Source organism: Oryzias melastigma, linkage group LG22, assembly GCF_002922805.2.
Source record: "Oryzias melastigma strain HK-1 linkage group LG22, ASM292280v2, whole genome shotgun sequence".
Lineage (NCBI taxonomy): Eukaryota > Metazoa > Chordata > Actinopteri > Beloniformes > Adrianichthyidae > Oryzias > Oryzias melastigma.
The window spans coordinates 23351050-23376184 of NC_050533.1; the positions used below are offsets into that span (position 1 = coordinate 23351050).

At 43.0% G+C, this 25135-nt stretch overlaps 3 protein-coding genes across 4 annotated transcripts in view; 1 reads left to right on the forward strand and 2 right to left on the reverse strand.

Annotated features, from left to right (window-relative positions):
- Positions 1 to 8092, forward strand: part of gabrg1 (gamma-aminobutyric acid type A receptor subunit gamma1) — a 16453-nt gene extending 8361 nt beyond the window's left edge. The window contains exons 4-9 of the mRNA XM_024270020.2: positions 42 to 262; positions 563 to 645; positions 2826 to 2963; positions 3040 to 3192; positions 4788 to 4990; positions 5057 to 8092. Coding sequence (XP_024125788.1) covers positions 42 to 262; positions 563 to 645; positions 2826 to 2963; positions 3040 to 3192; positions 4788 to 4990; positions 5057 to 5335 — 1077 coding nt within the window. The 3' untranslated portion in view covers positions 5336 to 8092. The remainder of the gene's footprint in view (positions 1 to 41; positions 263 to 562; positions 646 to 2825; positions 2964 to 3039; positions 3193 to 4787; positions 4991 to 5056) is intronic.
- A 3985-nt stretch (positions 8093 to 12077) lies between these two features.
- LOC112149926 (G-protein coupled receptor 135) lies at positions 12078 to 16475 on the reverse strand. Its single transcript, XM_024277931.2, has 2 exons — positions 15607 to 16475; positions 12078 to 13801 (listed from the first exon to the last, which is right to left on the reverse strand). Exons 1-2 carry the CDS (start codon positions 15711 to 15713, stop codon positions 12469 to 12471), a joined length of 1440 nt encoding a protein of 479 aa, XP_024133699.1. The 5' UTR covers positions 15714 to 16475; the 3' UTR covers positions 12078 to 12468.
- A 4294-nt stretch (positions 16476 to 20769) lies between these two features.
- fam241a (family with sequence similarity 241 member A) overlaps positions 20770 to 25135 on the reverse strand; it is a 7929-nt gene continuing 3563 nt past the window's right edge. The window contains exons 2-3 of one of the 2 annotated variants that reach the window (XM_024274215.2): positions 24892 to 25049; positions 20770 to 21988 (exon numbers count right to left, since the gene is read on the reverse strand). In XM_024274215.2, the coding sequence (XP_024129983.1) occupies positions 21740 to 21988; positions 24892 to 25014 (372 nt within the window). In that variant the 5' untranslated portion in view covers positions 25015 to 25049 and the 3' untranslated portion in view covers positions 20770 to 21739. Of the gene's footprint in view, positions 21992 to 24891; positions 25050 to 25135 lie in introns of those variants that run through there. The other variant, XR_002919513.2, reaches the window with a different exon arrangement.

Below are 25135 nucleotides of genomic sequence, written 5' to 3' on the forward strand. Positions count from 1 at the left end.
CCCCCCCCCCGCCCCTCTGCGGGTGCTCTCTGCCTCCACAGGAGTACACCATCGACATCTTCTTCGCTCAGACGTGGTACGACAGCCGGCTGAAGTTCAACAGCTCCATGAAGCTGCTCATGCTCAACAGCAACATGGTGGGGAAAATCTGGATTCCCGACACCTTCTTCAGAAACTCCAGAAAATCCGACGCTCACTGGATCACGACTCCAAACCGTCTTCTGAGGCTGTGGAGCAATGGCAGAGTCATGTACACGCTGAGGTGGGTGTTCAGGTTGCTGAGTTTACCTGTCTCAAAGCTAACTCAAACCACACGAGACACGCTTGCCGTTTGCACAGGTTCCGCTTTATTAACTCGTCCCCCTGGGAACATATCTCTCAATACAAAGGTTCCTCCCCATTTGCATTGCCTGATACTACAGTGGGCTGAGTGTTTGTCTGTGCGTTTTTGGGGCTCAGATTGTCGTATTTGTAATGACAGTAAACAGGAAGTGTGTTGAGTCAAGGGTCCGACCCAGCATGCTGATCCCTAACCCTTCTGTCACCATTCTGTTTCTGTCAGGTTGACTATTAACGCGGAGTGCTACCTTAAGCTGCATAACTTTCCAATGGATGAGCACTCGTGTCCGCTGGAGTTTTCGAGCTGTAGGTGGTCAGACGCATTCCCTTCTCATTTTCAAACTCCATCTCGGCCGAGCCGTCCAGAAAAAGTCCTCTTCATAACGGCCAGGATTCTTTCTCCCTGCTTGTAACCGCTCTGGTGCCCGAGCAGAAAGAGACGGTGGCCTCATCCTTATCTGACCCATGCTTTCTGTATCATTCTTCATCTGATGCTTGCTTTGTGCTTTTGCCCTCCCTCGTCTCATCGTGATCTGGATCTAACCCCGTAAAGACCATCCCATTGCGCTGGCAGGCACGGTCTCATCAAACTTCTTCAGATGAGCAGGTCCACTTTGATACCTAAAACTCCAAGCTACTTTGACCCTCTCAAGCCCTGGTCCCACCAAAGGCTGAGGTGAAACAGAACCTGTTGTGATCCGTCACAGAAGAAGAAGAAGAAATGTATTTATATAACAATTTTGACAAGTAAAAACCACAAAGTGCTTCATCTCTGCCAAATCACTGATGCAAAGCAGTGGGTGCTGTTTCGCTGTGGCGACCCCAAAATGGCATAAGTTGAAAGCTGAAGAAGAAGAAGATTAATATGCAATACAAATGTTATAAAATAGGTTATAATTTCCAGAAATGATTTGATTTGATTCATAAGAGCCTGAATCGATTCGATTCCGATTTTTTCGATTCTTTCAATTCTTCAATTCAATCTACTATAAAATTTAAATATTAATCTGATCCAGTTCACATACTGTAAATGTATCAGTGAAATAATGAGATTGTTAATATCATCCAGTGTTCCATGGATTCTCTAAAGGAGAAGTTCTAACTAAAATGTTCAGATCATTAACATTGTAAACATTGTTCTGCTTCTCCTGGAGGACGTTTCACTTGGTGGGGAGCGCACCTTATTCCACAAGGAGAAACTATGAGGAAAAAACGATGTTTTAGACTGCACATAGTTACTTTAAAAATATTTCCTTAAAAGAGTTTGGAAAGTTCATACCTGTGAGTTGATAAAGATGTTAAATTAGTCAGTAATGTATGTGAAGGTTGACCGAGCGTTAGCATTAGCCATCCTTTGGGAAAGTCCAGTAAATGTTAGCATTAAGCTAGCGGACTTTAGCTTTATGTGCTAAATCGTTTGATATCTTTTATGAATCGATTATTGATCTATTAAACTTAAATTGATTCAAATCGATTATTGGATTTTATTAACCTCAGTCCCTACTCTAACCCTAGTCACTGGTGATGCTTAAACACAAAATCTTTAACATACTGTAACTTTTCAACACGATCAACATAAATCCAGTAGATTCTGAAATGAGATTCAAAATTCCAAATTGTCTTAACAGGTGAAAAGTTACAGTAAAGCAAAGAACATAAACACCAGCTCAGGTGTTAAAGGGTTATTAATTCTTTCAGTCCTGGTTCTTAAACTTGTCATCTTCCAGCTGAAGGTCCATGTCAGGTCACTGTCTGTTTTAGGACAAAAATCCCTTCATGTCCATTCTAATGAAGAGCCCATGGTTAAGTCTTAAATCTGCCACCATGACGGCATTTTAGCTCATTTGAGTAAATTTGATGAGACCGAGTGCGACGCTGACGTCCTGAATGCTCTTTTGCTTCGTTGACTGTGTACAGACATGGAAGAAGCCACTGTGACATCTCCCAGCATGCACCTCTGCAGTGAAAGCCGTCTGCTTTAGCTTCTTTGCCACGAGGAGAGAAATCTGGGTGATCAGGGAAAAAAATCCAAGACATGTCCATCATTCATGGCCTCAGGGTCAACCTCCAACCATTAACCCAAGCTGTCATGGAAGCTCATCGTTTCATGACAAAATAACTCAGGAGGAGAAGCCAAATGAAGTGAAAACACTGATTCCCACAGACATTTTGGCAGCATCATATAAGTGAAGAGAAGTGGCCTGGTTTGGGTGGATCAGCTCCACGGTATACGTAAATCTGAGTGTAGGTGGTGTTAAAATCTGAACTCTGCAGGCCAGAGGAGGAGGTCCTGCTTCTGCAAAAACCAGCAGGAAACATTTTTAAAAATGTACTTGAGGAAGCGATGCTGCCGGTCATCTCCTCCTCACCTCTCAGAAGGTCGACGGCCTGAGTGCTGGAGGCTGCATCCACCTTCTGAACACGGTCTGGACCTGAGCTGGCGTCTGCGCGGCCTCTGACCCCTCTGCCTCGTGTCTGTTCTGCAGACGGCTATCCAAGGAATGAAATCATGTATCGGTGGCAGAGACGGGCGGTGGAAGTGGCTGACCAGCGTTACTGGAGACTCTACCAGTTTGCCTTTGTGGGGATGAGAAACACCTCGGACGTGGCTCACACTCAGTCAGGTTACTTCACACTTCCAAAGCTCCCATAGAACTCCTTCAGAATCTCTCATCTCACGTTGGCGTTCTTGACCCGCAGGGGAGTACGTGATCATGACCATCTTCTTTGACCTGAGCCGCAGGATGGGATACTTCACCATCCAGACCTACATCCCCTGCAGCATGATAGTGGTCCTGTCCTGGGTCTCCTTCTGGATTAACAAGGACGCCGTTCCTGCTCGCACATCTCTAGGTATGACATGTATGGGATGTTTAACCCTTTACATCGGAGCTCCAATGTTTATGTTCTTTGTTTTTACTTTATTCAACCATTAGCGCAATCAACATAATTCCAGTAGATTTTGAAGGAGAAAAGTGGCTCACGCTAGCGAGCTCCGTTATAGTGAGCTATGCATTATCTAGCAAGTAAGCTCCGCTGTAGAGAGCTGTGTTGTGGCGAGCTAGCGAACTCCGCTTTGCTGAGCAATCGAGCTCTGCTGTAGCGTGCTAGCGAGCACCGCTATAGTGAGCTAGCAAGCTCTGCTTCATCGAGCTAGCAAGCTCTGCTGTTGCATCCTAGCAAGCTCCGTTTTATTGAGCTAGCGAGCTACGCTGTATCGAGCTAACAAGCTCTGCTGTAGCAAGCTACACTGTAGTGAGCTGCGCTTTAGCAAGCTAGCAAACCCGCTTTATTGAGCTAGTGAACTCCGCTTTGTTGAGCTATCGACCTCTGCTGTAGCGTGCTAGCTAGCTTTGCTATAGTGAGCTAGCAAGCCCTCCTTTATTGAGCTACCAAGCTCTGCTGTAGCATGCCAGCAAGCTCCGCTGTAGTGAGCTAGCGAGCTACTCTGTATCGAGCTAGCATGCTCTGTTATAGTGAGTTGCGCTGTAGCACGCTAGCAAGTCCCGCTTTATTGAGCTATTAAACTCTGCTGTAGTGTGCTAGCAAGCTTCGCTGTAGTGAACTAAAGAGCCCCGCTTTATTGAGCTACTGAGCTCCACTGTATCGAGCCAGCGAGCTTTGTTGTAGTGAGCTAGCAAGCTCCGCCTTATTGAGATAGCGAATTCCACTTTATTGCTCTATCGAGCTCTGCCATAGCATACTAGCAAGCTTCGCTGTAGGTAGCTAGCGAGCTCCACTTTATTGCACTATCGAGCTCTGCTGTAGCGTGTTAGCAAGCTTTACTGTATTAATTTAGCAATGCCAGCTGTAGCAATCTAACAAGCTTCGCTGTCCACCGGGCTGGCTAGCGTTGCAAGCTAACCCACTTAGTGTCCACTTGAACCAATGTGGGCAAACACAGGTGGGGCCACCACAGAAACTGCAGACAAACCCACTCGGTCCACATTTACTGCCACTTTTAAACCAGATGGGGCCGACCTGGCTTTGCTAGCTGGGTACCCACTCAATATGACAGCAAACAATACTATAATAAATAAACAATATTCATTTACCTAAACAGCCGTTAAATACATGACTCCTATGCTTATAGAACCTTATTGATTTAAGAACATTGAACATTTCAGCTTTGTTTGTTTTTTTTAAACTGAAATATATTTTGTTATGAAAACCAGACATTGTAGACTGTTTGAAAAAAATATTAATTTACCAAAATAAAAGCACTTGGAATTTTCTCCTGTAAAAGCAGCTTGTCTGTGAGATTCAGCTGCAGTTCTTACTGCATAAATAAATAAAACCTATTTTATTCTATTTTGTTCTAGTGAACATTGTATGAGTAGTTGTGTAAAGTTATAGTCTTAAACATTTGTGAAGAATTTCTCCACATCACGCTTCCTGTAGGTTGTGTATCCTCCTCCCTCTAAGGAGGTCATGTGCTGATCTTGCAGGCATCACTACAGTTCTCACCATGACGACTCTCAGCACCATCTCCAGGAAGTCCTTACCAAAGGTCTCCTACATCACTGCCATGGACCTCTTTGTCTCCGTCTGCTTCATCTTCACCTTTGCCGCTCTGATGGAGTACGGCACCCTTCACTACTTCACCAGCAACCGGCAGACCAAGAAGACCAAAGGGAACATCTCTGCTCAGGTGCATCTTCCTTCTGTCTGAGATTGAATCCGATTCAAACGCTGAAGCAACATGTTGGCTCCACAGAACAAAGGCTCCAGCATGAACCTGCGGCCGGGCACCTCCCTGCTGCAGATGAACAACATTGTGCCGTACCACGAGGAGGACAGCTTCGCCTACGAGTGTCTGGACGGAAAGGACTGCGCCAGCTTCTTCTGCTGCTTCGACGACTGCCGCACAGGTGCCTGGCGCGAAAACAGGATGCATGTCCGCGTGTCCAAGATCGACTCGTACTCCCGAATTTTCTTTCCCACTGCGTTTGGCCTTTTCAATCTGGTGTACTGGATCGGGTATCTGTATCTGTGAAGTGCAGGTGGAGGACAGCAGTTGGGGTTTTACATGTGCAATCTTCTGAGTGTGGAGCAGCTTCTTATCAAACTTGACGCTATATTGCACATATAAAACTCCAGGATCCACAGAGGAAACGTTGCCATTGAATTTTTAAAGAAAAAAGCCAAACTGCTTGCTTCCTCTTGCAGCTGCTCATGTAGTGAAGAAAAGAAGAGATTTGTCATGAAAACATAGCCGGTTGTTCCCTCTTTAGCTGCATGCTCCTTCATTTTCCTAGTGTGTCATTTTTATGGAAACTGCAATGCCTCCATGGAGCAAACCAAATTCTATTTTTCTAGCCGATTCCTCTGCAGCGAGCTCCTCTGAGCCTGTGCCAAACAGCCGCCAGCAACAACCGTGGTTGTTTTTGCAGATTTTATACTCTGATGTGTCACAGAAAGTCCGAAAAATGTCGACGTGTTCATAAGTCGTTCCTCGTTGACCACATCACTGAGAAGGCGTTGCTGCTGGAAGACTTGAACCAGGTTTCTCCAGCCCTGCTGCATGTCGAGGAGCCTCTCTGCTGCTTTTATCTGCCTGGTAAAACATGCTGAGGAGAAAAAATAAATCACTTTTACAGCATTTTCTTTGAGTCTCTGTGCAGCAACGTAGCTGTTAGTAGCATAGTTTCAGTATTAGAAAGGAAGCCGTTTATGTGTCCACCGTGCTGTGAGATCATCCGCCCTTCACTCTCTTTTTGGCTCATTCGGGGGACGTTTGGTCCACCAGTAAACAGCTGTGACAGGTGTTCGGTCACTGTGCTGGAGCCTTTCCTGGAGCGACGTTTGAACTGGTTTCTTTCATCAGAAGACGATCTGGTTTGTCAGAGTTTCTTCTGTCGGATAAGTTCAGCCTCAGAGATTTGACCAAACACTTTGGTTTTAGAAACGTTGTCCGGTTTTTCGCTGGTCTGGACTGTTTCCAGAACCTTCATGCAGAGGCAGACCTGCTTCTGATTGGATCATTGATCTGCACTAAACTTCTTTGAGCCCCACACCACCACACTCACACCTCCGTGCCATGAGTTCAGATGTTTTTTTTTTTTCCAGAAAATTCCTCTTCTGTCTCACCAGAATATTAGTCCAAAGCTTTAAGTCAGGAGTCTACAACCCTCAACACTTAACCCTTTAACTGCCCCGTCAACCAAACAGTGTTTTACAAAACATGTTTTTATTAAAAAATATGAACTGTGTGTATTGCTCCCCAAGGTACGGAGGCCCTAAAGGGACATTAAAGAAAAAAAGATTGAGGTAAAAAACGTTTTTTTTCCCCAAAAAATGAAGTAAAAATGAATGAAACAGAAAGAGGAGCTTCAGCCCCAGAAAAGCCTTTTCAACTTGAGAAAATCAATCTTCTCTAATTCATGAAACCTGCATCAGCCTTGAGAATACAGAGCAAAAACTGTCAAATTTGATTTATTCAGGGGTCTCTAGTTTAATTCATGAGTCGATTTAATGAGACAATAAGTTAACAAATTTTAAAATATTTCAGCAATTAATTACAGATGTCCTAAATCTCTAAAATTTGACCCAAACACATCAGTATGACGATTTTAGTTTAATGGTAAAACATAAAGTTAAGGAACTGTTCATTGAAAATTCACATGATTCCTGTGATCATGACGTTTTTCTGATTCCAAATTGTGTTTCTTTTGTTTTACTTCACAAAAATTCAATTTGATTTTTTTGGCCATTTTTAGAAGTTGAAATCTTTTATTATTCAAAGAAAATATTGTATTAAACTATTACAGAAAAAAGCCTGGAAACTTTTTTATTGAAATTTCTTTTTTAATATAAGTTAAAATTCAATAATTATATTTGACTGGGAAAAAACAGAACCAAGTGAAAAAAAGCCATAAAAAATCTACTTTTAAACTAGAACTAACATTGGAATTAAAAAAGAAGATTAAGAGGACAACCTTGAAATAATTTCTTTGATTTGTTTTAAACAAATTTTAAAATACTTTGTTTTTTGCCGACATTCGCAGATGATATCATGTTCTCTATCATGTTAATAATGTTTAGTTGAATTACTTTACATTTATTTTTAAATATAATGTCAGTAATACCACAATTTATACAATCAATAAAAAATATAAATTATATTTTTAAAAAGAAATCAATTTAGTTACAATTTTTTTTAATTAATCTGACCTCATCTTACAAATTTCCATTTAGTGTCAAAACAAGAAATTTCAAGTTTAGTTCATGTAAAAACAATGACCTACGGCATGAGCGCCGCTTTTCTCCTTCAAAATCTACTGGAATGATCCTGTTAACGGTTGAAAAGTTCCAGTAAATCCCAGAACATAAACTCCGGGGTTAAAGGGTTAAAGAAGTGGATGTTTGAGGGTTTCTGGATCACTCAGAACAGTTTGTTGTGTCTCAGTTCGGGCCTTCAGTCGTCTCCCTCAGTGTTGCAGGAGCTTCAGCGCGTGTTTGCAGCTTCTGCTTCTGTACCAAAGGTAACGGAGGACGTGGAAACCAGCAGCCGTTTCATTGTAAGACTCTGTTTGTGAGTGTCTGACTTTATAAAAAAACTAAAAATCTGCTTTTTTTTGCCTAAAAACCTCAAATGAACTGAGAGCAAAGCTGTTTGCTTCACTGAGGATCTGCTCCGTTCAGCCAAGCCATATGAACACACGACTCTGATTACTCTGTGTATGCTCATATTGTGTTGTAACTGTTAACTCAGCACACTGTGATGAAATAAAGCAGTGCCTGGAAAAAAAAATTGTGCTTTTGTTTTGTGCATGAATAATGTTTGTGAAAATGACAACAAAAACACATCGAACTTCAGCCACTAAAACAACAAATGAATGTATTACCCTGCAGTTACCATAACGACCACAATCATGTGATAATTGTGACCTGGATGACTTCACAGATGTCTTGTTTCTTATTGATTATTGATTTCTGATGAATGCCATCCATCTTCTTCTCCTCATCTGGAACATCTTCTCATCCACTTCCTCCACCTCCTCAAAGCGCTCCCAAGGTTGTAGTCTCTCCAGCGGGTTCCAGGTCTTCCCTGGGGTCTCTGTGTAGGCAGGATTCCTGGAGGCATCCAGACAGGATTCCCAGGCTGCCTCAACTGTCTCCTCTCCTCATAAACGTTTGTGTGAAAACTTCACAAAAACCTGACCCTGCAGATGTGCAAAATTCAGGTTCTGCTTGAATCAAAGAAATCCCAACCTTAAAGTCCACCTATGACAATTTTTAAAATAAAAAATAATGTTTTAATTAAGATTATGAAGTTTTTAACCAAAATCCCGCCACCTAAATGTCTTAAAAGGTATTTTTTCATGTTGATCTGAAGCCTCTGTTTTCAAAATCTCCTCTAAGGGGGTGTGGCTTTAGGATCCCCCCCCTGTCTGATTATGATAGCTCTGTGTCCCTCTAGCATAAATCTTCACATAAAAATGTCCATCAACATGGGTAATGTCCAGCCGTACGGTTCTGATCCGGATGTCAGCTGGACGAGGAAGTGAAGATCTTCATGGACAGAACTTCCTCCAAAATCCTGATTCTTTCTCCTTCCAGTTCACCAAAGACTCTTTTAGCTAATTCTCCAATGTTTATTGACGTTGCTGTGATCAACACATTCAATCATTGGTTTCTCAGAGATGTTAAAAAGTCTAAAAACAGGATTGCTATCAGAGGAAGACTTTAAAGGAACATTTTTCTCTGAGAAGGGTCAAGTTTGCTTCTGCAACTGTTTCTCAATATGACATGAAGAGAAAAAGTGAGAGTTTTGTGTTTGTCTTTCTGGTTCTTTTTATTTTTCATTAACAAAGTACAAATGAAAATACAAACTTTCCAAAGCAAATGTGAACACAAATCTCTGTTTAATAAACTCACATGATTGGACCCCCCCCCCTCCTCTAAAAACAAACAAACAACATTAGCTTTTCTGTAACTGATGAGGACTGGATGTGCAGATGAAGAGTCGACCATCAACGCATACACCTAAAAATAACAGCAGGACAAGATTCAACAGTGATTGATGCCATTCACAGTTTGTGTGGAAACATAAGCAGAACCTTCTCCTTCAGATTTTGTTTCTGTTGTTAAAAATGTATCCCATAACTTCTTGAATACCTGAGAATCAACCTGAGATCAGTTTAACTTTCATTTTGGAGTCGGTTCGTCTCCTGTGGAATCCACACTTTAGCAACAAATGAAAACACCACGACTGATGGAAATCGGCTTCAAGAACAGCTAGGCTCCGCCCTCTTCACCCATAGACGCTCTGTCAATCATTCCATGAGGTGGGGTGAACATACACATGCAAAAATACTGAAAAATCTTTTTTGTTTCTACAGACATCAAAGACCAAACCAATGACACTGATGTAGAGGATTTAACCCTCGATCTTCTCAGGCGTAGACCGAGCCGGTGCCCCAGAACCTTCTGTGACCTCTGAACTATAGGAATATAGGCCTTTCTCTTGCACTTCTTTGTCTCAGTGACCCCTCTGACCCCATCACAGCTGCCCCCTTTTACAGTCTGCTTCCTGTCATTCTCATTCTACCACAAAATCTGCTCCATGTAATCTGCTAGTTTAGGTCTTTTTCATACTACAGTTAGTGCGGTTAGGCCTCACGGAAATGAATGGGATTCTTCAGTAAATAACAATCTTAATCTAATGGATTAACCCTTTAATACCAGAGCTGTACCCGACGACAGGAAACAATATCAGCTATTAAAACTATCATAACTGTTCAGCCGTCAAATAATGTAATTTCAACAAATTCTGAAGCTGATGTGTTTGAACTCACTGCTGTAATGCTACGTTCACACCGGGCTCGGATAATTCAAGTGGCCACGACAGATAAAAAGTCTGCGTAAACTAGCATATATGCTCGTTTTGGGTTTTCACGCTCAAAACTCTTATATTCCCGTGCAGCTATGCAAGTTTTTGAGTCCATTTTCAGGCTTTATGTACAAAACGGACTGCGAAAGAGAGTGAACGTTAAAGGGTAACCAAACCCTAAATCTTTTTTTTTTTTGTCTGCTGACCTCTATAAATGGGGCTTTAAAAGTACCATCTGTTGGTAATTGCCAAAATTTTTGACAAATTAAAATAAACTAGTTTAATTCTTGAAAATGTAGTGAAAAACTGTCCTTGTGCTGCCCCCTACAGGTTGAATTAAGGTATTACAGTTAAATTTTGTGATTGGTCAAACCATGTAAGTTTTCAGAAATCTCACGATCTGCAGCTCCAGTAATGATAACAGTTCTGTCCCCAAGCCCCATCCCTCTGACTGGATCTTCAAATTTTGGCTGTGGGTGGAGTCAACCTCCAAATTCCCTGTTTGGTTATTCTTTAAATGTTAAACCAGTTGAACTTTAACCAATCAGGGATTTGGTATTGATGTTTGAATGGTGTCTTTTTCAAAACATGGAAGTGCAAACTGTTTGAAAACTGATGATGGAGGAGAAGTTAATAATTGTGTTTTGTGCCCCATTTTTTATGGCTCCAAGTCTTTCATATATCGGAATGCAGATGTACAAGACTTAGACCGCTTTGACATTTCACACCAAACCTCTTCCAACTGTGAGTACATGCGCTAGCATTGGGTAGCGACAGTCCAGTGTTAACACTGTATGCTAAAATCACCACATGCCCGATGTCTACATAGGATAACACTTTACTACTGTGAAGAGTTGCAAAGCCATCCATTATCTTCTTCTGCTTCATCCGGACCGGGTCGCGGGGGCAGCAGTCTAAGCAAAGATGCCCAGACTTCCCTCTCCCCGGCCACTTCCTCCAGCTCTTCTAGGGGGACCCCGAGGTGTTCCCAGGCCAACCGAGAAACATAGTCTCTCCAGCGTGTCCTGGGTCTTCCCCGGGGCCTCTGCCTAGTGGGACATGCCCAGAACACCTCTCCAGGGAGGCGTCCAGGAGGCATCCAGACCAGATGCCTGAGCCACCTCAACTGGCTCCTCTCAATGTGGAGGAGAAGCGGCTCTACTCCGAGCTCTCTCTGGGTGACTGAGCTCCTCACCCTATCTCTAAGGGAGCGTCCAGCCACCCTCCGGAGGAAGCTCATTTCAGCCGCTTGTAGTCGGGATCTCGTTCTTTCAGTCCTGACCCAGAGCTCATGATCATAGGTGAGGACTGGAACGAAGATCGACCGGTAAATTGAGAGCTTTGCTTTCTGGTTCCGCTCTCTTTTCACCACAACAGACCAGTACAGTGATTGCATAACAGCAGACGCCGCTCCAATCCGCCTGTCGTTCTCACGCTCCGATCTTCCCTCACTCGTGAACAAGACCCTAATATATTTAAACTCCTCCACCTGAGGCAGGAGCACTCCACCCACCCAGAGAGGGCACAGATCCAGTTACGCCAGCCGGATTGGCATTTGCGGGGGTCCCACCCTGGAGCCATGTCTGGGGTTGGGGCTCGTGGCGAGCGCCTGGTTGCCAGGGCTCCTCCCACGGACCCCTGTCGGGTCCAGCCCAAAGGAACAAAGTGGGATTCCTCTCCAGTGGAACCACCACCTGCAGGAGAGTTCAGAAGGTGCAATGAGGTTTGGGTGGCAGTCGAAGGCGAGTGCCTCGGCGGCCCAAACCCCAGTCATGGAATTTGGCTTCTGGGAGTTACAAAGTAAAGTCTCTATTTAGCTTCAGAATCCGTTGGTATTACATTAGCATCGTCAATGGCCGAAAAGTTACAGTAATTCAAAGAACGACAACATTAGAACTAAAGATCCGGTGGTAACGGTTTAATGTTCAATGCTTTTTGTTTTAGTTTCCTTAAGCCCCTTGACACTACCTGCTGTGGATCTGGCACTTAAACGTTTTCAGCTCCTTTGATTCATGAGTAGACTGATCACAGTAGACTGAAATAGGAATCCTACCAGTCTTCTGCTGACACCAAACAGTTCAAAAATCTCATCTTCAGTTTTTCCAGTGTGTACAGTCCTGCTGAGCCGAGAACTTCAGCTATTTCTGACTCTCTGACTGATAAATAAGCAGCGTAAATCCAAAGAGACAAAGACGTTAAAACCAGACAAAGGTCCTGAATAGAACCAACCAAGTAGTCTCGAGAGAACAGTCCGGGTGAGGATGCAGCCTTGTTTTCCTCATGGCCTCAGCTCTTCACAGGCTGGTGTCAGCCGTCTTAGTCTTTGGCGCCCCGGCAGTGTGGGGCTGCACTGCCGTGTCTTGCTGGGCGTCCCGGCAGAAGAAGACTGTAGGGTTCCTGTGTGCCCACATTGCTACATCTCCTGCCCCTCCGGTTTTTCCGGGACTTGAACTGGATAGCCGGCTGCAGTTGTTCATCCCAGGTCTGCTCATGTACCTGTCCTTGATCCTCACCGCTTGGTTCAGCCGAACCTCCCGGTTCTGGCTCTGGCTGGAGAGGTGTGCAGTCCGATAGCCCTCCTCTCTGCTGCGCCCCAGCAGCATGGAGATGTTGGGGTTTCTTACAGCATAGATCAGGGGGTTGATGGCTCCATTGGCCCAGGCTAACCAAATAGCCACTGTGTCCATGGCGGAGTTGAAAGAGTAGCCTCCGATTGCTGTGACCAACCCCATCAGACAGTATGGCCCCCAGCAAACAATGATGAAGACAATCATGATGAGCACTGTGGTGGCTGTCCTCATCTCACTGTAAAATCGCAGCAGGTATGCATAGGTGGTCACAGGCCTCACCCTGATCTCAGAGAGGCGAACAGTTTTACAGATGTTGTAATGGCAAAAGCACATGAGGGAAAAGGGCAGCAGGTAGCACACCAGGATGAGGCAGATGCTGTAAAGTGCCCCCATGCCAGAGCTACCCGAGTGGAACACGTACATGCAGTGGTAAAAACCTTTTTTGTGCACTTGTGTCGGTCTATGAACGAACAGATACCAGGGCAGAGAGAAAAAAACGGCCGTTAACCAAACAGCCACCAGCAACTGAGTTGCTCTCTGACGCCCAATTTTAGCCTGCGGCTGCTTGACGATGGCATAGTACCTGTCAAAGGAGATCAGAGTCATGGTGAGAGTGGAGACGATGCCAAAACAAGTGTTGAAGAATCCATTGGCCACACAGAATGCATCTCCAAACATCCAGACGCCGTCCTTACTGAAGAGCATGACAAAGGAGAAGGGCAGGCAAAGAACGGCGGTGAGGAAGTCTGACAGAGACAGCGACATGATGAACGCATTGGTCACGGTCCACAGCTGTCTGTGTTTGATGATGACGATGATCACTGCTGCGTTACCCAGGCTGGACAGGATGAAGATGGAGAGCAGCACCAGGGCCTGAGCCGCCACGACGGCTCCCTGCAGAGCTGAGCTGGTCTCCGCAAAAGTCAGGACCGGCACAGTGGACGTCTGATGGGTCCCGGCGTCGCCATCTCTCTGCTCTTTGAGCGCTGTCAGGTTTCCTGAAGGTGGAGAGGTCTTTGTGGTGGCCGTCATCAGGCTGGTCACTATGGAAACCACCCTAAAGACGCAAGAAAGAAGTTGTTTGGAAGGTTAATTCCTTCAAAGTCCCCCTAAATGCTGTGGTTTTTTTTAACATGTCTGTGTGGTATTTTTTCATGAAAGAGAACAAACGTAATAAGAAATCATTTTGTATTTTTTGAGTATTTCTCCTTTTAAATCTGTCAATCAAACTGTCTTGGACAGACTCTGTTTGAATGATCTTCTTTCCATCAACAGCTCTGCTGCACATGCACTAAACCCTCATCTGTTCCTAGTGTCTAGTTCAGGTTCTGGAGAAGAGAAGATGGTATCTTCACATTGACAGCAGCCAAATGAGCTGCCGTTCACATTTCTGTGGTCAAATCAGCATCACTGGATTTTTGGTGTGAGTTTCATCCAATACTTACGGTAGCAGGACTGAGAACGCTGGAAAATCTCCACCAGACTCCACGGAGCTTCTTGATGTGACCACGGAAATGTGAACGGCGGCTCATTTGACCGCAGTTGGAAAGGATTGTAAATCAATGAAAGAGCATTTTGATGTTAGCTTTGATTATTTTATCAAGAACTCTGAGAAACCAATGATTGAATGTATTGATCACAGTCAATAAACATTGGAGAATTAGCTAAAAGAGTCTTTGGTGAACTGGAAGGAGAAAGAATCAGGATTTTGGAGGAAGTTCTGTCCATGAAGATCTTCACTTCCTCGTCTGAACTGACATCCAGATCAGAACCATACGGCTGGACATTACCCAGATTGATGGATGTTTTAATGTAGCAGCGGTGAAGATTTACGCTAGTGAGACACAGAGCTATCATAATAAGACGGGGGAGATCAGTAGCGGAGCGCCAAAAGCCACGCCCCCTCAGAGGAGATTTTGGAAACAGAGGCTTCAGATCAACATGAAAAATTGCTTTTTAGACATTTAGGTTGTGGGATTCTGGTTAAAAACTCCACAATCATAATTTAAACACTACTGAGAATGTTTTTTTTTTTAATAAAAAAAGTTCTCATAGGGAGACTTTAACTTGGAAACACTTCTAACTTCTTCTTAACTCAATCTACTTCTCTTGTGGCTTTTTTATTTCCATTAATTTATTATTCTTTTAATTTGTGTTTCTTTTTATTTGTAGAGTTTTTGCTTATTTGCACACTTATTTTTTCATTTTTTCCTGCAACAGTGGGTCTCGGCCATCATACAAAACCTCCCACAATAGTTTGTTTATATTTATCATAATAGTAACAATAACCTGGGCATAGGCGACCTAGGCAGCCGCCTAGGTCCTCTATGCCCAGGACTCAAAAGTTTGGCATAATCAATAATTGGCAATACCCTAAATACAAATCAGTGTCTTTTTTTTCTAAAGGGTGAAATAAGACTTTGTGGTTTCTAGTCGGTGAGACATCAACTCGAATGGTGTTGAAGGTTGCAGATCCCAGACCTGCACCAACACTGTCAATTAAATCAAAGGTTTTCTGCAGGAACAGCCTATTCAGTCTGTTGAATGATCTTCAGTCGGGGATGAAGGAATTATTGGACCTCAGACGGCCATTGAGATCAGAGAAAACTGGAACAGAATCAATGAATCAATCTGAGCTGAGGCTGAAAAATCTTTAGCATGTTGTGTGACCACAAATCCTCTCATCTCATTCAAAGGACCTTAAAATTTTAAAAAGCTGCTTAAATGATAAATAGTTTTTCCTTTTATGAAAAAATGTGTTTTTGATTTGAGACAAAGAGGGGGGAAACAATCCCAGCCTCCAGCAGCTGTTCTGGAGATGCCTGCGCATACGCACATTTCTACAGGTGGATGTGCAGTTACCTGGGCAACGCAGGTGAAGCGGTGCTCAGCTGGTTGATGAGACGAACACCCACCGACTCAGATGTGGAGTTGCTGCCCCGCAAGGCCGAGCTAACAGGCCAATCCATGGATGAGGATCTGGAGGTCCCATTCAGCGCTCTGTCAAACCAGTTCGCTCCTTTTCTGCTCCATCTTCCTCCGCAGAGGAGGAGGAGGAGGAGCGAGAAAGCGGGACCTGGCTGGGATGATCATCAGCGGCTGCGTTGCTGTCATACCTCCCGGATGAAAAGGATGCTGCATCTGCAGCCCGTTCATCATAGATCCATCTCCCGCTTCAACCAGCACCTCCTTCAGCGATCCGACCTCCTCTCCTCCTCCGCGCGCTCCTCCAAAAGGCCGCGGTGGCGGAATCCGGACCCGGACCTGACTGTGCGCATCTACCTCTAGGAGCACCAAATCCCGCCCCTCTTCGCCTCCTGACACGCACGCGCCGGTCGAACCAGTTGACGAGCTGATGGTGGTTGCTATGGCAACTGCTGATGACGCCATTGCTCCTTTGAGAAGCTGTCAGAAAAAAAAATCTTGGTTGAAAAAATATTGAACGATTTTGACAGCAGACTGTAAATGTAGTTTTAGTGTCCCGTCAGACATTGTAACATTAAATGGAAAATGATTCATTTTTGAAACCTGCCTCCAGTGGTCTTTTGAGGAACTGCAACCTTTGGTGGATTTGAGTTACATTTCTGGGACAAAATGTGACGTCAGGGAGGGTTGGAGGATCAAGGTACTCTAGAACATCACAATTGATTTCTGTAATCTTCATGGAAAAAAATAAAGCTAAAACATAAAAAAAAAAAACTAGATATATACCATTACCTGACATAATGCTATAGTGTGAATGCGGTAAGCTAAATGTGGCTAATTGCTGAAAACCCTGAAGCTGATAGCTGGCTAAAATATTAGCAAAATGCTAAATTAACCATACAAAAAGGTAAAATGTCTACTTTAGCCGAAACAGCTAGCATGGGGTTCAAATATTAGCTATTTTCCAAATTAGCTTAAAAAACTGAAAAAGCCTAAATCAGCCAAAACAGCTAGCATGTAGCTGAAATGTAGGCTAAATGCCAAATTAGCCTAAAATGTCACGTTCTATATGTGTCTCAATCTGTGTTTTTTATAGTGTCTGGGGGGCTGGGCCAAGTGTGAAGGTGGGCCTGATCCGGCCCACGGGCCGTAGGTTGGGAACCCCCACTCTAGAACCTGAGTGAGTCTGTGTGGGCTCCTGGGCTGTTATATTGATGGTCAATAAGTTAGATATAAAGTCTTCTAAGGCAGAGGTGTCTGATCTATCTATCTATCTATCTATCTATCTATCTATCTATCTATCTATCTATCTATCTATCTATCTATCTATCTATCTATCTATCCATCCATCCATCCATCCATCCATACATCCATCCATCTGTGGCAGGATGGTTTAATCAGGCTGATGTGCAGATGCAGATAATCCTACCCAGGTGCTGCTAATAAGCACCTGGTTACTATAAAAGGGGACTGAGCTGACATATCCAGATTTTTGGGCTGAGACTACCTCCCTTCACGGGTTGCCACTGGGCTCCACTGGTAGTTGGAAGACCTAGTCGTATTGCAAATCAGCATGCGACTAGGTAGAAGTGAATTTGAGTAAATTGCTTCCTACAGGGTTATGTAGGTGAAACCCGCTGCTGTTTTGGGGTCTTTTTTTTGTGTCTGGTTTTATCAATCAAGACTGGCTACGGATGCTCCACGGGTCCTCCACGTCAGCTCCACTGGGTCAACCGCACGGCTGCAACCCCTGCACTCCCTCTGCTCAGCGGATCATATTGGTGCTTCTGGAACCTGGTGGCCTGTCGGGACTGGTACTCCTACATTTTGCCGGAGTCCTGCTGGAGCAGCCGACGGACTAACGTTTTTTCTACTTGATTGTTTTATTGACCTGTATACCACAAAGGGCCTATTTGCCTGTTCATTTGTTTTAATCTTTCAGAGCTGCAGTAACAGGGACTGGTTCTCAAGTGGACATTCTGGTTGTTTTGTGCTGTTCCCTGGGTTTTGTGCTTTTCTTTTATGTTTATGCATGCGTTTGTTTTTGGTTATCTATTCTGCTTGAGCAACCAGGTCTCTGCTGCAGGTGGGCTCTAGGCCCCAATGGTTTTTATCACAGGTCTTTTTAGTAATTCATTACTTTTAAACTATTTATAAATAAACTTTTTTTAAATCTGGAACCACGCCTCCATCTGGTTTGAGTCCCCCTTTAGTGTGTGCCTGAACCGCTCGTGTTGCCACACATCCATCCATCCATCCATCCATCTATGACATGTTTAAATGTATGAGAGCAAGCATTGTTATTCTGACCAATAGAATAACTAACAGCTGTTTATCTCTCTATAGAAGTCTATGTGATTTTTGGTTTTTTGGACCCAGCGGGTACTTCCTGTTTGGAACGCCATGGGGGAGTCCAGTTCTCAAATACAGACAGCGGAGCTTCAAGGTTATGACTTTTTTTTTAAGTTTTTCCCTGTTGCTTTGGCTCATTTCTTGAAACAGAAATTAAATGTATTAAAATAAAAGATCATTTGGCTAAACTTACACTTTTCCAAAACAGTTCAGATCTCTAGTAAAACCAAGTTTCTTCTCCAAAACTCTTCACACACACTTCAGCAGCTCATTCTTTTCCAAATTATGTCAAAACAACCTGGATTTTCCAGCAAAACACCATGGATCACCTGCAGACGCTCATATCTCCTCCAAAACTCTTTACTCTTGGGTCAAAATGAAGTTTTTCACTCACATGGATGGTCAGAGCCCTCAAAAAGTATTGTCTCTTTGTCAGTGTGTGAGCTCTGCAGGTCAAACTGCTTAGACGTTTTGTCCATCCAGACGCTCTTCTCTGTTTGGCCAAAGATTTTCATCCACATCACAGCGGATTGTTGAGTACATACATGTTTCCCTGCGAAAGGTTTGGACAACGGATGAGACCGATTCACATTAGGCTGTACTTGGCGACCGGCCTCTGCCATTGTGAGGGGATGGTTGACAACATGGTCTGTAATAGTGGCCCGTATTTCATCTGGGACAGCATGGTGTCTGCGTGCTCCTCTTCCTCTTATCCCACCACCACACGTCCTCACTGCTCCTCTTCCTCTTATCCCACCATCACACATCCTCACTGCTCCTCTTCCTCTTATCCCACCACCACGCATCCTCACTGCTCCTCTTCCTCCTCCAGCTGGTTCTCTCCCCCTTCTTCCAGCAGGAAGTTGACCTTGCTCATTTTGTTGCTCCTCCATGTTCATTCTACAAATGGTTTTTGCCCTGGCCTATTTATACATATTTGCCAGCATTTACAATTATATAGGCACATTAGGCAGCACCTGTGAGGAGTTAGAACTCACTGGCTCATTGGCTATTTGAGATGTGAAAAACTCTTCATTCATTAGTGAATATTCATTTGACCTCAGTATCAACAATTGTCTTGAATCTAATAATTGTTTCAAGAATTTTAGTATTGTTCATAACATAAAGTTCTTGACTAGATTTGAAAAATGTACTAATAATTGTGAATAGGATGGCTCCCTGAATGAAGTTTTGCCGACATGTTTTGAATGGCGCGGCCAATTGACTCAGAATTGTCTCATCAGTTTAAATCAACAGGATCTAAGCTATTGAAAATTGTGCAAAATGTTGGTTTATTGCGCTAACTCTAGGGAACTTGTACAAAAAAACTAGCAAATTTCACTGACACATCTGAGACATGTACTAATGCAAATGAAATCTGACTAAAGCAATGAGAAATGACATTCTGTTGTGAACAAGTACAAGTGTGTTTGGCCAAACAATCTTTGAATTATGGAAATTTCATTCTTGTTTCAGGAAATGAGCCAAACCTACGGAGAAAAACTCTAATCACAGGTAGGTGGAGCCAAGTGAGCTCCAAATTTTTTTTCTCCTGTTGCTATTTTCAAAATATTGTTCAGCAGGCGGAGCAAACTCCAGACAGATTTGTCTCACTTCACCTGTCAAGTGTATTTTTGTCTGGTTGTAACAACACTCCCCCATGTTTAAAGTAGCACTGTGAACAAATGTTTGCTGTGCTAGTGGGTGGATGACCTACAGCACATATGTGACAGTCAAGGCCCTCTGGGTAATTATATCCAGCAATCCAATCATTTTATTTTATTGTTATACAGTAATGGCCTGATTTTATCTTGCGCTCATTTTGAGCTTGTACAATTGTGACCAAATATATTTTTATGGAGAGCAAAATGTTGAAAGTTATTTAAGGTTTAATTTGATTTATTCTGGAATAATATTCATTTTTATTATTCATAATTATGTTAAAAAGTTATGGTTATAAAAATTGGCATTCTGCTAGCTGTTTGGACTGACGTTTACTAAGATTTGTTTAGGGTATTTAGGAATTCAGCTAACATTTCAGCTACATGTTTGGCTAATTTGGGATTTTGAAATATTTTTAAGCTATTTGGGAGTTAAGCTCATATTTACATGTTAGCTGTTTTGGCTAATTCAGGTTATTTTCTGTTTTTTAGGCTATTTTGAAATGTAGCTATTTTTTCAGCTACATGCTAGCTGTTTTGGCTAACCAAAGATTTTTTTAAGTTTTTGAAGCTAATTTGGCATTTAGTTTATATTTTAGCTTTCTATCAGCTCCAGCATTTTTAGCTATCAATTTCAGCATCTTCAGCTATCAGCACTAGCATCTTCAGCGGCCAAATTAAGCTTACAGCATTCTAGTATTATCGCAGCTATAATGCTATATCTAGTTCATAATTATGTTAAATAATTACGGTTTTGAAGTTTTAACAATTTAGTTTTAGATTGTTTATCCTGCTCGGTCCATGACCTAAGGTGAGTTTTGGATTTAGGCCTCTTGTGTGATTGATTTTAACAGTCCTGCTCTACAGCAGCTCACAGTGAGGTTGTGATGACTGAATGGAGAGGATGACTGCAGGTTAACTTTGACAGGTTAATATTTCTAGATTGGAAATTGTTTTTTACACACTTCATGATCTCATTGGTCCATAAACTTGTCGATCTGAATCTGTAAAAAGTCTTATTTTATCAAACATGATTTCCCTCTTCATTCTGTTCGTTTTCTTAGTCAGTAGATCGGACTGCAGCAGGTCTTTGCTTCAAACCCAGTTGAGTAGTTTTATTGATCAGTAAGAAGCAGCTCATTCTGGTTGGAGTCATCCATTATTCATGTGTAGACAGAAACAGACACCAGCTTCCCCACAGGCACTTTCACCATATCATAGAAATGACTTCCCTAGAACCCACAGACGGAGAACACTTTAACAGACAGTGATGTATTATTAATGCTCATCAGCTCGGCACATGCACTAGTGAGTGTTTTGGAACCGGCTCGGCTTCAGCCGTGCTGTTTCAGCTTGATTCTCAGCATGAAGCTTCAACTTAACAAAAGGACCGTGACTCCGCCCCTCAGGAAGGTGGCATTTGTGCTGCCGGTCCCCTCAAAGTTGGAAAAAGCAAAGAAAAACTTTCATTAGAGCTGATAGAGAAACAGACTGAATTGGATTAGTCAGCAGTTCTGATCAGAAGGCCGGACTCGGGTCATGACCTCCTCCAGTGGGCTGATACAGCTGTGCTCAGGTCCAACCTGGACTGGAACATGTGCCAGACAGACAGTTCATACATCTCTGCTCGTTTATTCCCTCCAGAAGATAAAAGAACAGCTTTGTGAGAACCTCTGATGTTTAACCCGTTACTAACATGAACTTTTCAGAGCATGACAGTACCGCTGACTGTCAGGGGCTTCCGTGTGAGCGCACACATTGGAGAACAAAGTCAGGCTTAGATGGGGGAAATCCTGCAGAGCTGCTGCTGAAACAGCATCTCCTGACGCCCAGAGGGTCTTCCGAAAAACTGATGCTGCTCTTTTATGAAAGGAGGTGGACAGACTGTTTGGTTCTGGTTCATGAAACCCCGTCGGCCGGCAGGCTGAACTGTGATCAGGCCCGGTTCTGGGCACTCTCCGGCCAAACAAACCTCAAACCACTGAATCAAACGTCCACAGGTCTTCCGCATCAACCAGATACCGCGTGTAGGAGCAGGCGGCGCTCCTCTGACAGGATCAGTCCTGGATGTAGATGATGATGATGCATAGTGTTCCCACCAGGCCCAACGCCTGGATGCCCAGGAACCAGAGCAGCAGCCAGAAGAAGATGATCACCACTGGCTCCACGGTTTGATTCCCGAAGTACATGTGGCTGAAGCCGATCCCGCGCAGGCACTTATTGATCATTCCGAAGAGCGTCCCCATCCGCTCGCAGTCATCCGGAGGCTCCTCTGCAGGTTGCAGCTGGGTCAGGTTGGCATCAACCTACTGAGACAGAACACATAGGCTGAAGGGGTTTACTGGCATGGGGGTAACATCATAAAAACCACATGTTTAGCTAATATTTCAGCTACATAGTAGCTCTTTTGGGTAATTTAGTTAATTTTTTAAAAGTTTTTTTAGGCTGTTTTGGAGTTAAGCTAATATTTCAGCGACATGCGAGGTGTTTTGGGTAACCTAAGTTTTTTTGTTTGTTTATTCAGGCTAATTTGGCATTTAGCTAATATGCTGGCTATCAGCTTCAGCGTTTTCGGCTACCAATTTCAGCATCTTTAGTGGCCAAATTCAGCTTACAGCATTCACGCTATCATTATTGCAGGTAATGCTATATATCTAGTTTATAATTTTGTTACAAAGTTGCATTTTTATAGTTTTAAAAATGTAGTTTTAGAGTGTTCAATAAATGTTTGTGCGGTTCGGCCCGCGGTCTAAGTTGTGTTTTGGATTTGTGCGATTGAGTTTCACATCCTGCTCTAATTGTTTTCATTGTTTCCTTCCTCTGACTAATGCAGGACAGCAAGTCATCAAACTGGGTTACAGAGACGTGATTACTGATGCTTTTGTCAAGCTCTTCATCTGAACATCATCCGTCTCTTCCATAACGTAGCAAAGAGGCTTAAAACTTTGGATGGTAGCTCCACCCACAAGCGGTGAGTTTATGAAAACACTTTTGGACAAACGTGTTGCAGTAAATTTGACGAGTGTCAATAGAGAGGCAGCAGACGCAGATTTGATGCGCAAATTGTGTTAATTGTGAACATAGCATCCATTTGATTTCCAGACCAGGACTCTGACACAACATGGCTGCACAGGTAAATGGAGCTCCGTCTGTGTTTGTACAGCGTGTTTTAGCTCATCCACTCAACTCCATCAGACATTTAGGGTGTGTGGAAGACTAGGGTTTGTAGCTTCAGTCGCTGAAAAGTAAAACGGTTTTGGATTGTTGTGATCCTAAAATACTTAAAGGGTAACCAAACAGGGAATTTGGAGGCCGACTCCACTCATAGCTGAAATATGAAAATCCATTCAGGGGGGCGGGGCTGGACTATCATTACTGGAGCTGCAGATCATGGTTGTGTCCTAATCACCCCAACCCTTAACTAATAAAAAACTATATAGTGCGAGACTATATAGTGTGCTGGATTTTAAAGGTAATTCTGACACGATGCTCACTACTTTTCTTTTGTTTTTCTAAAAACCGGACGACGTCATCGATTTAATGAAGGGAAAACCGAATAAATACGAACATTTCACGTTGTTTATTTATGACTCCACTGTGTTCTGATGGTAAAAATGTGGATGGTTTATTCAAATATTGCATTTAAAAATGTTTTTTTGTTCGAAGTTGTTCAACCGCAATGCATTGTGGTCTATATCCACTAATCTAGTGACCATCCATGTACGCTTTTGGGAAATTGAGAGCACTTGATTTTGGGATTGGTAGATTCGGACAGCACTAAAAAATGGCGAACGCACTATATAATGATTAGGGGGGAATTCGGACACAACCCATGACATTAAACTTCTAAAACTTAAATGGTTCGACCAATCATAAAATTCAACTGTAATACCTTGATTCAACCTTTGGGGGCAGCACACTGACAATTTTGACTACATTTTCAAGAATTAAACAATTTTAATTTATAAAAAAATTGCAATAACCAACAAACAGCACTTTTAAAGACACTTTTCTAGAAGTCAACAGCCCCAAAAAATGATTTAGGGTTTGGTTACCCTTTAAGTGCAACAAAATAAAAATAAAAAAACACAGTCATACCCAAATTTGAGTAAAAATCTAATTTGTAAACTGGCTAGATTTATTTATTTTTATCCAGAAATAGTATTTATGCAACTTTTTTTTGTAATTTCTTATTTTTACATTTTGCTTAGGCTGTATAGATTAAATGTAACACTTAATGTTGGATTCTTCTTTTATTTTATTGATGTTCTTCCTCTTCTGAAGCTACCTTAACAGATTTTGCAGATATGAAAGTTATGTCATTTTTTCCAGTATTCCATTTTTCTTTTGAGTCTAACCTTTAACACCTGAGGCGTCGCCGGTGACGCTTGAAGACGACATTTTTAACATACTGTAACTTTTTAACAGTTAACACAATAATTCCAGCAGATTCTGAAGGAGAAAAGAAGTGCAATCGTGTTAACGATTGAAAAGTTACAGTAAATCAAAGAATATAAACACTGGAGCTCCGTGTTAAAGGTTTAAGTGAACTTCAAACTTTTAAATTCTCTCAGCAAATTTAACATAAAAATACTGATCATTAGAGAAAGCTCTGTTTGGTTACAATCAGCAAAACATAGTACACTTGAGGTTTTTTTTAAATAAAGTATACGTAAGTATAACATAGCAAATATACTATCAAGCATGTAGTGCAGAATGAATACTAGCTGAATACTTCATCAGACTAAGTTGGAACATTTGATAGGATTTATTGATAGTATATAAACATAAACTTCTAGTCTACTGTCTTAGTATTCACTTGTAGTACACGTGTCGTTATGCTGATCGCTAAAGGTCCGTATCTCCTCTGGTCCTACGTGAGCTCCACCACACCTGGCTCAGGTAGTCATGGGTCTGGCTGAGTCACGTGGTCTTTCCCAATCCTCTTTGAAGGATCCTCGCAGTGACCGGCAGCTGTAACCGCCTTTCTATCTAGTTCGCTTTGGAGAACTTTGATTTCAAACCTCCCCGCGACCCGTAGCGGTTCACAAAGAACCACACCGGTATCGGGATCAGGCGGGCTGGATCACTAGAACAAATCAGGCCCGCAACTGTCTATTTAGATCAGTCTTTTTAAATAAAGGTCTACTCCTGCTCAGAGTTCAGCTCCAGAGGTGGTAGTTCGTTAGTTCCGGGAACGGAGCTTTACCCGGTGCGGATCCCGGCCATCCCGCGCTGGTCTCGGTCGGTTCCGGGCCTCCAGTATCAGGCGCTCCAGTTCCGGTCGGTCTGCGGAGTCCGGGCGCTCCCCGGGCTGCCGTTCTACGGACATGTTTCTGAGGGCTTACCGGATCCGACTTTGGAGATTGTCATTCCCCGATCCCCTTTCCCTAACCACGCCCTAATCACGCGCACATGTATTACGTGACTTCCCTTTTGCGCCATTTTTTTTC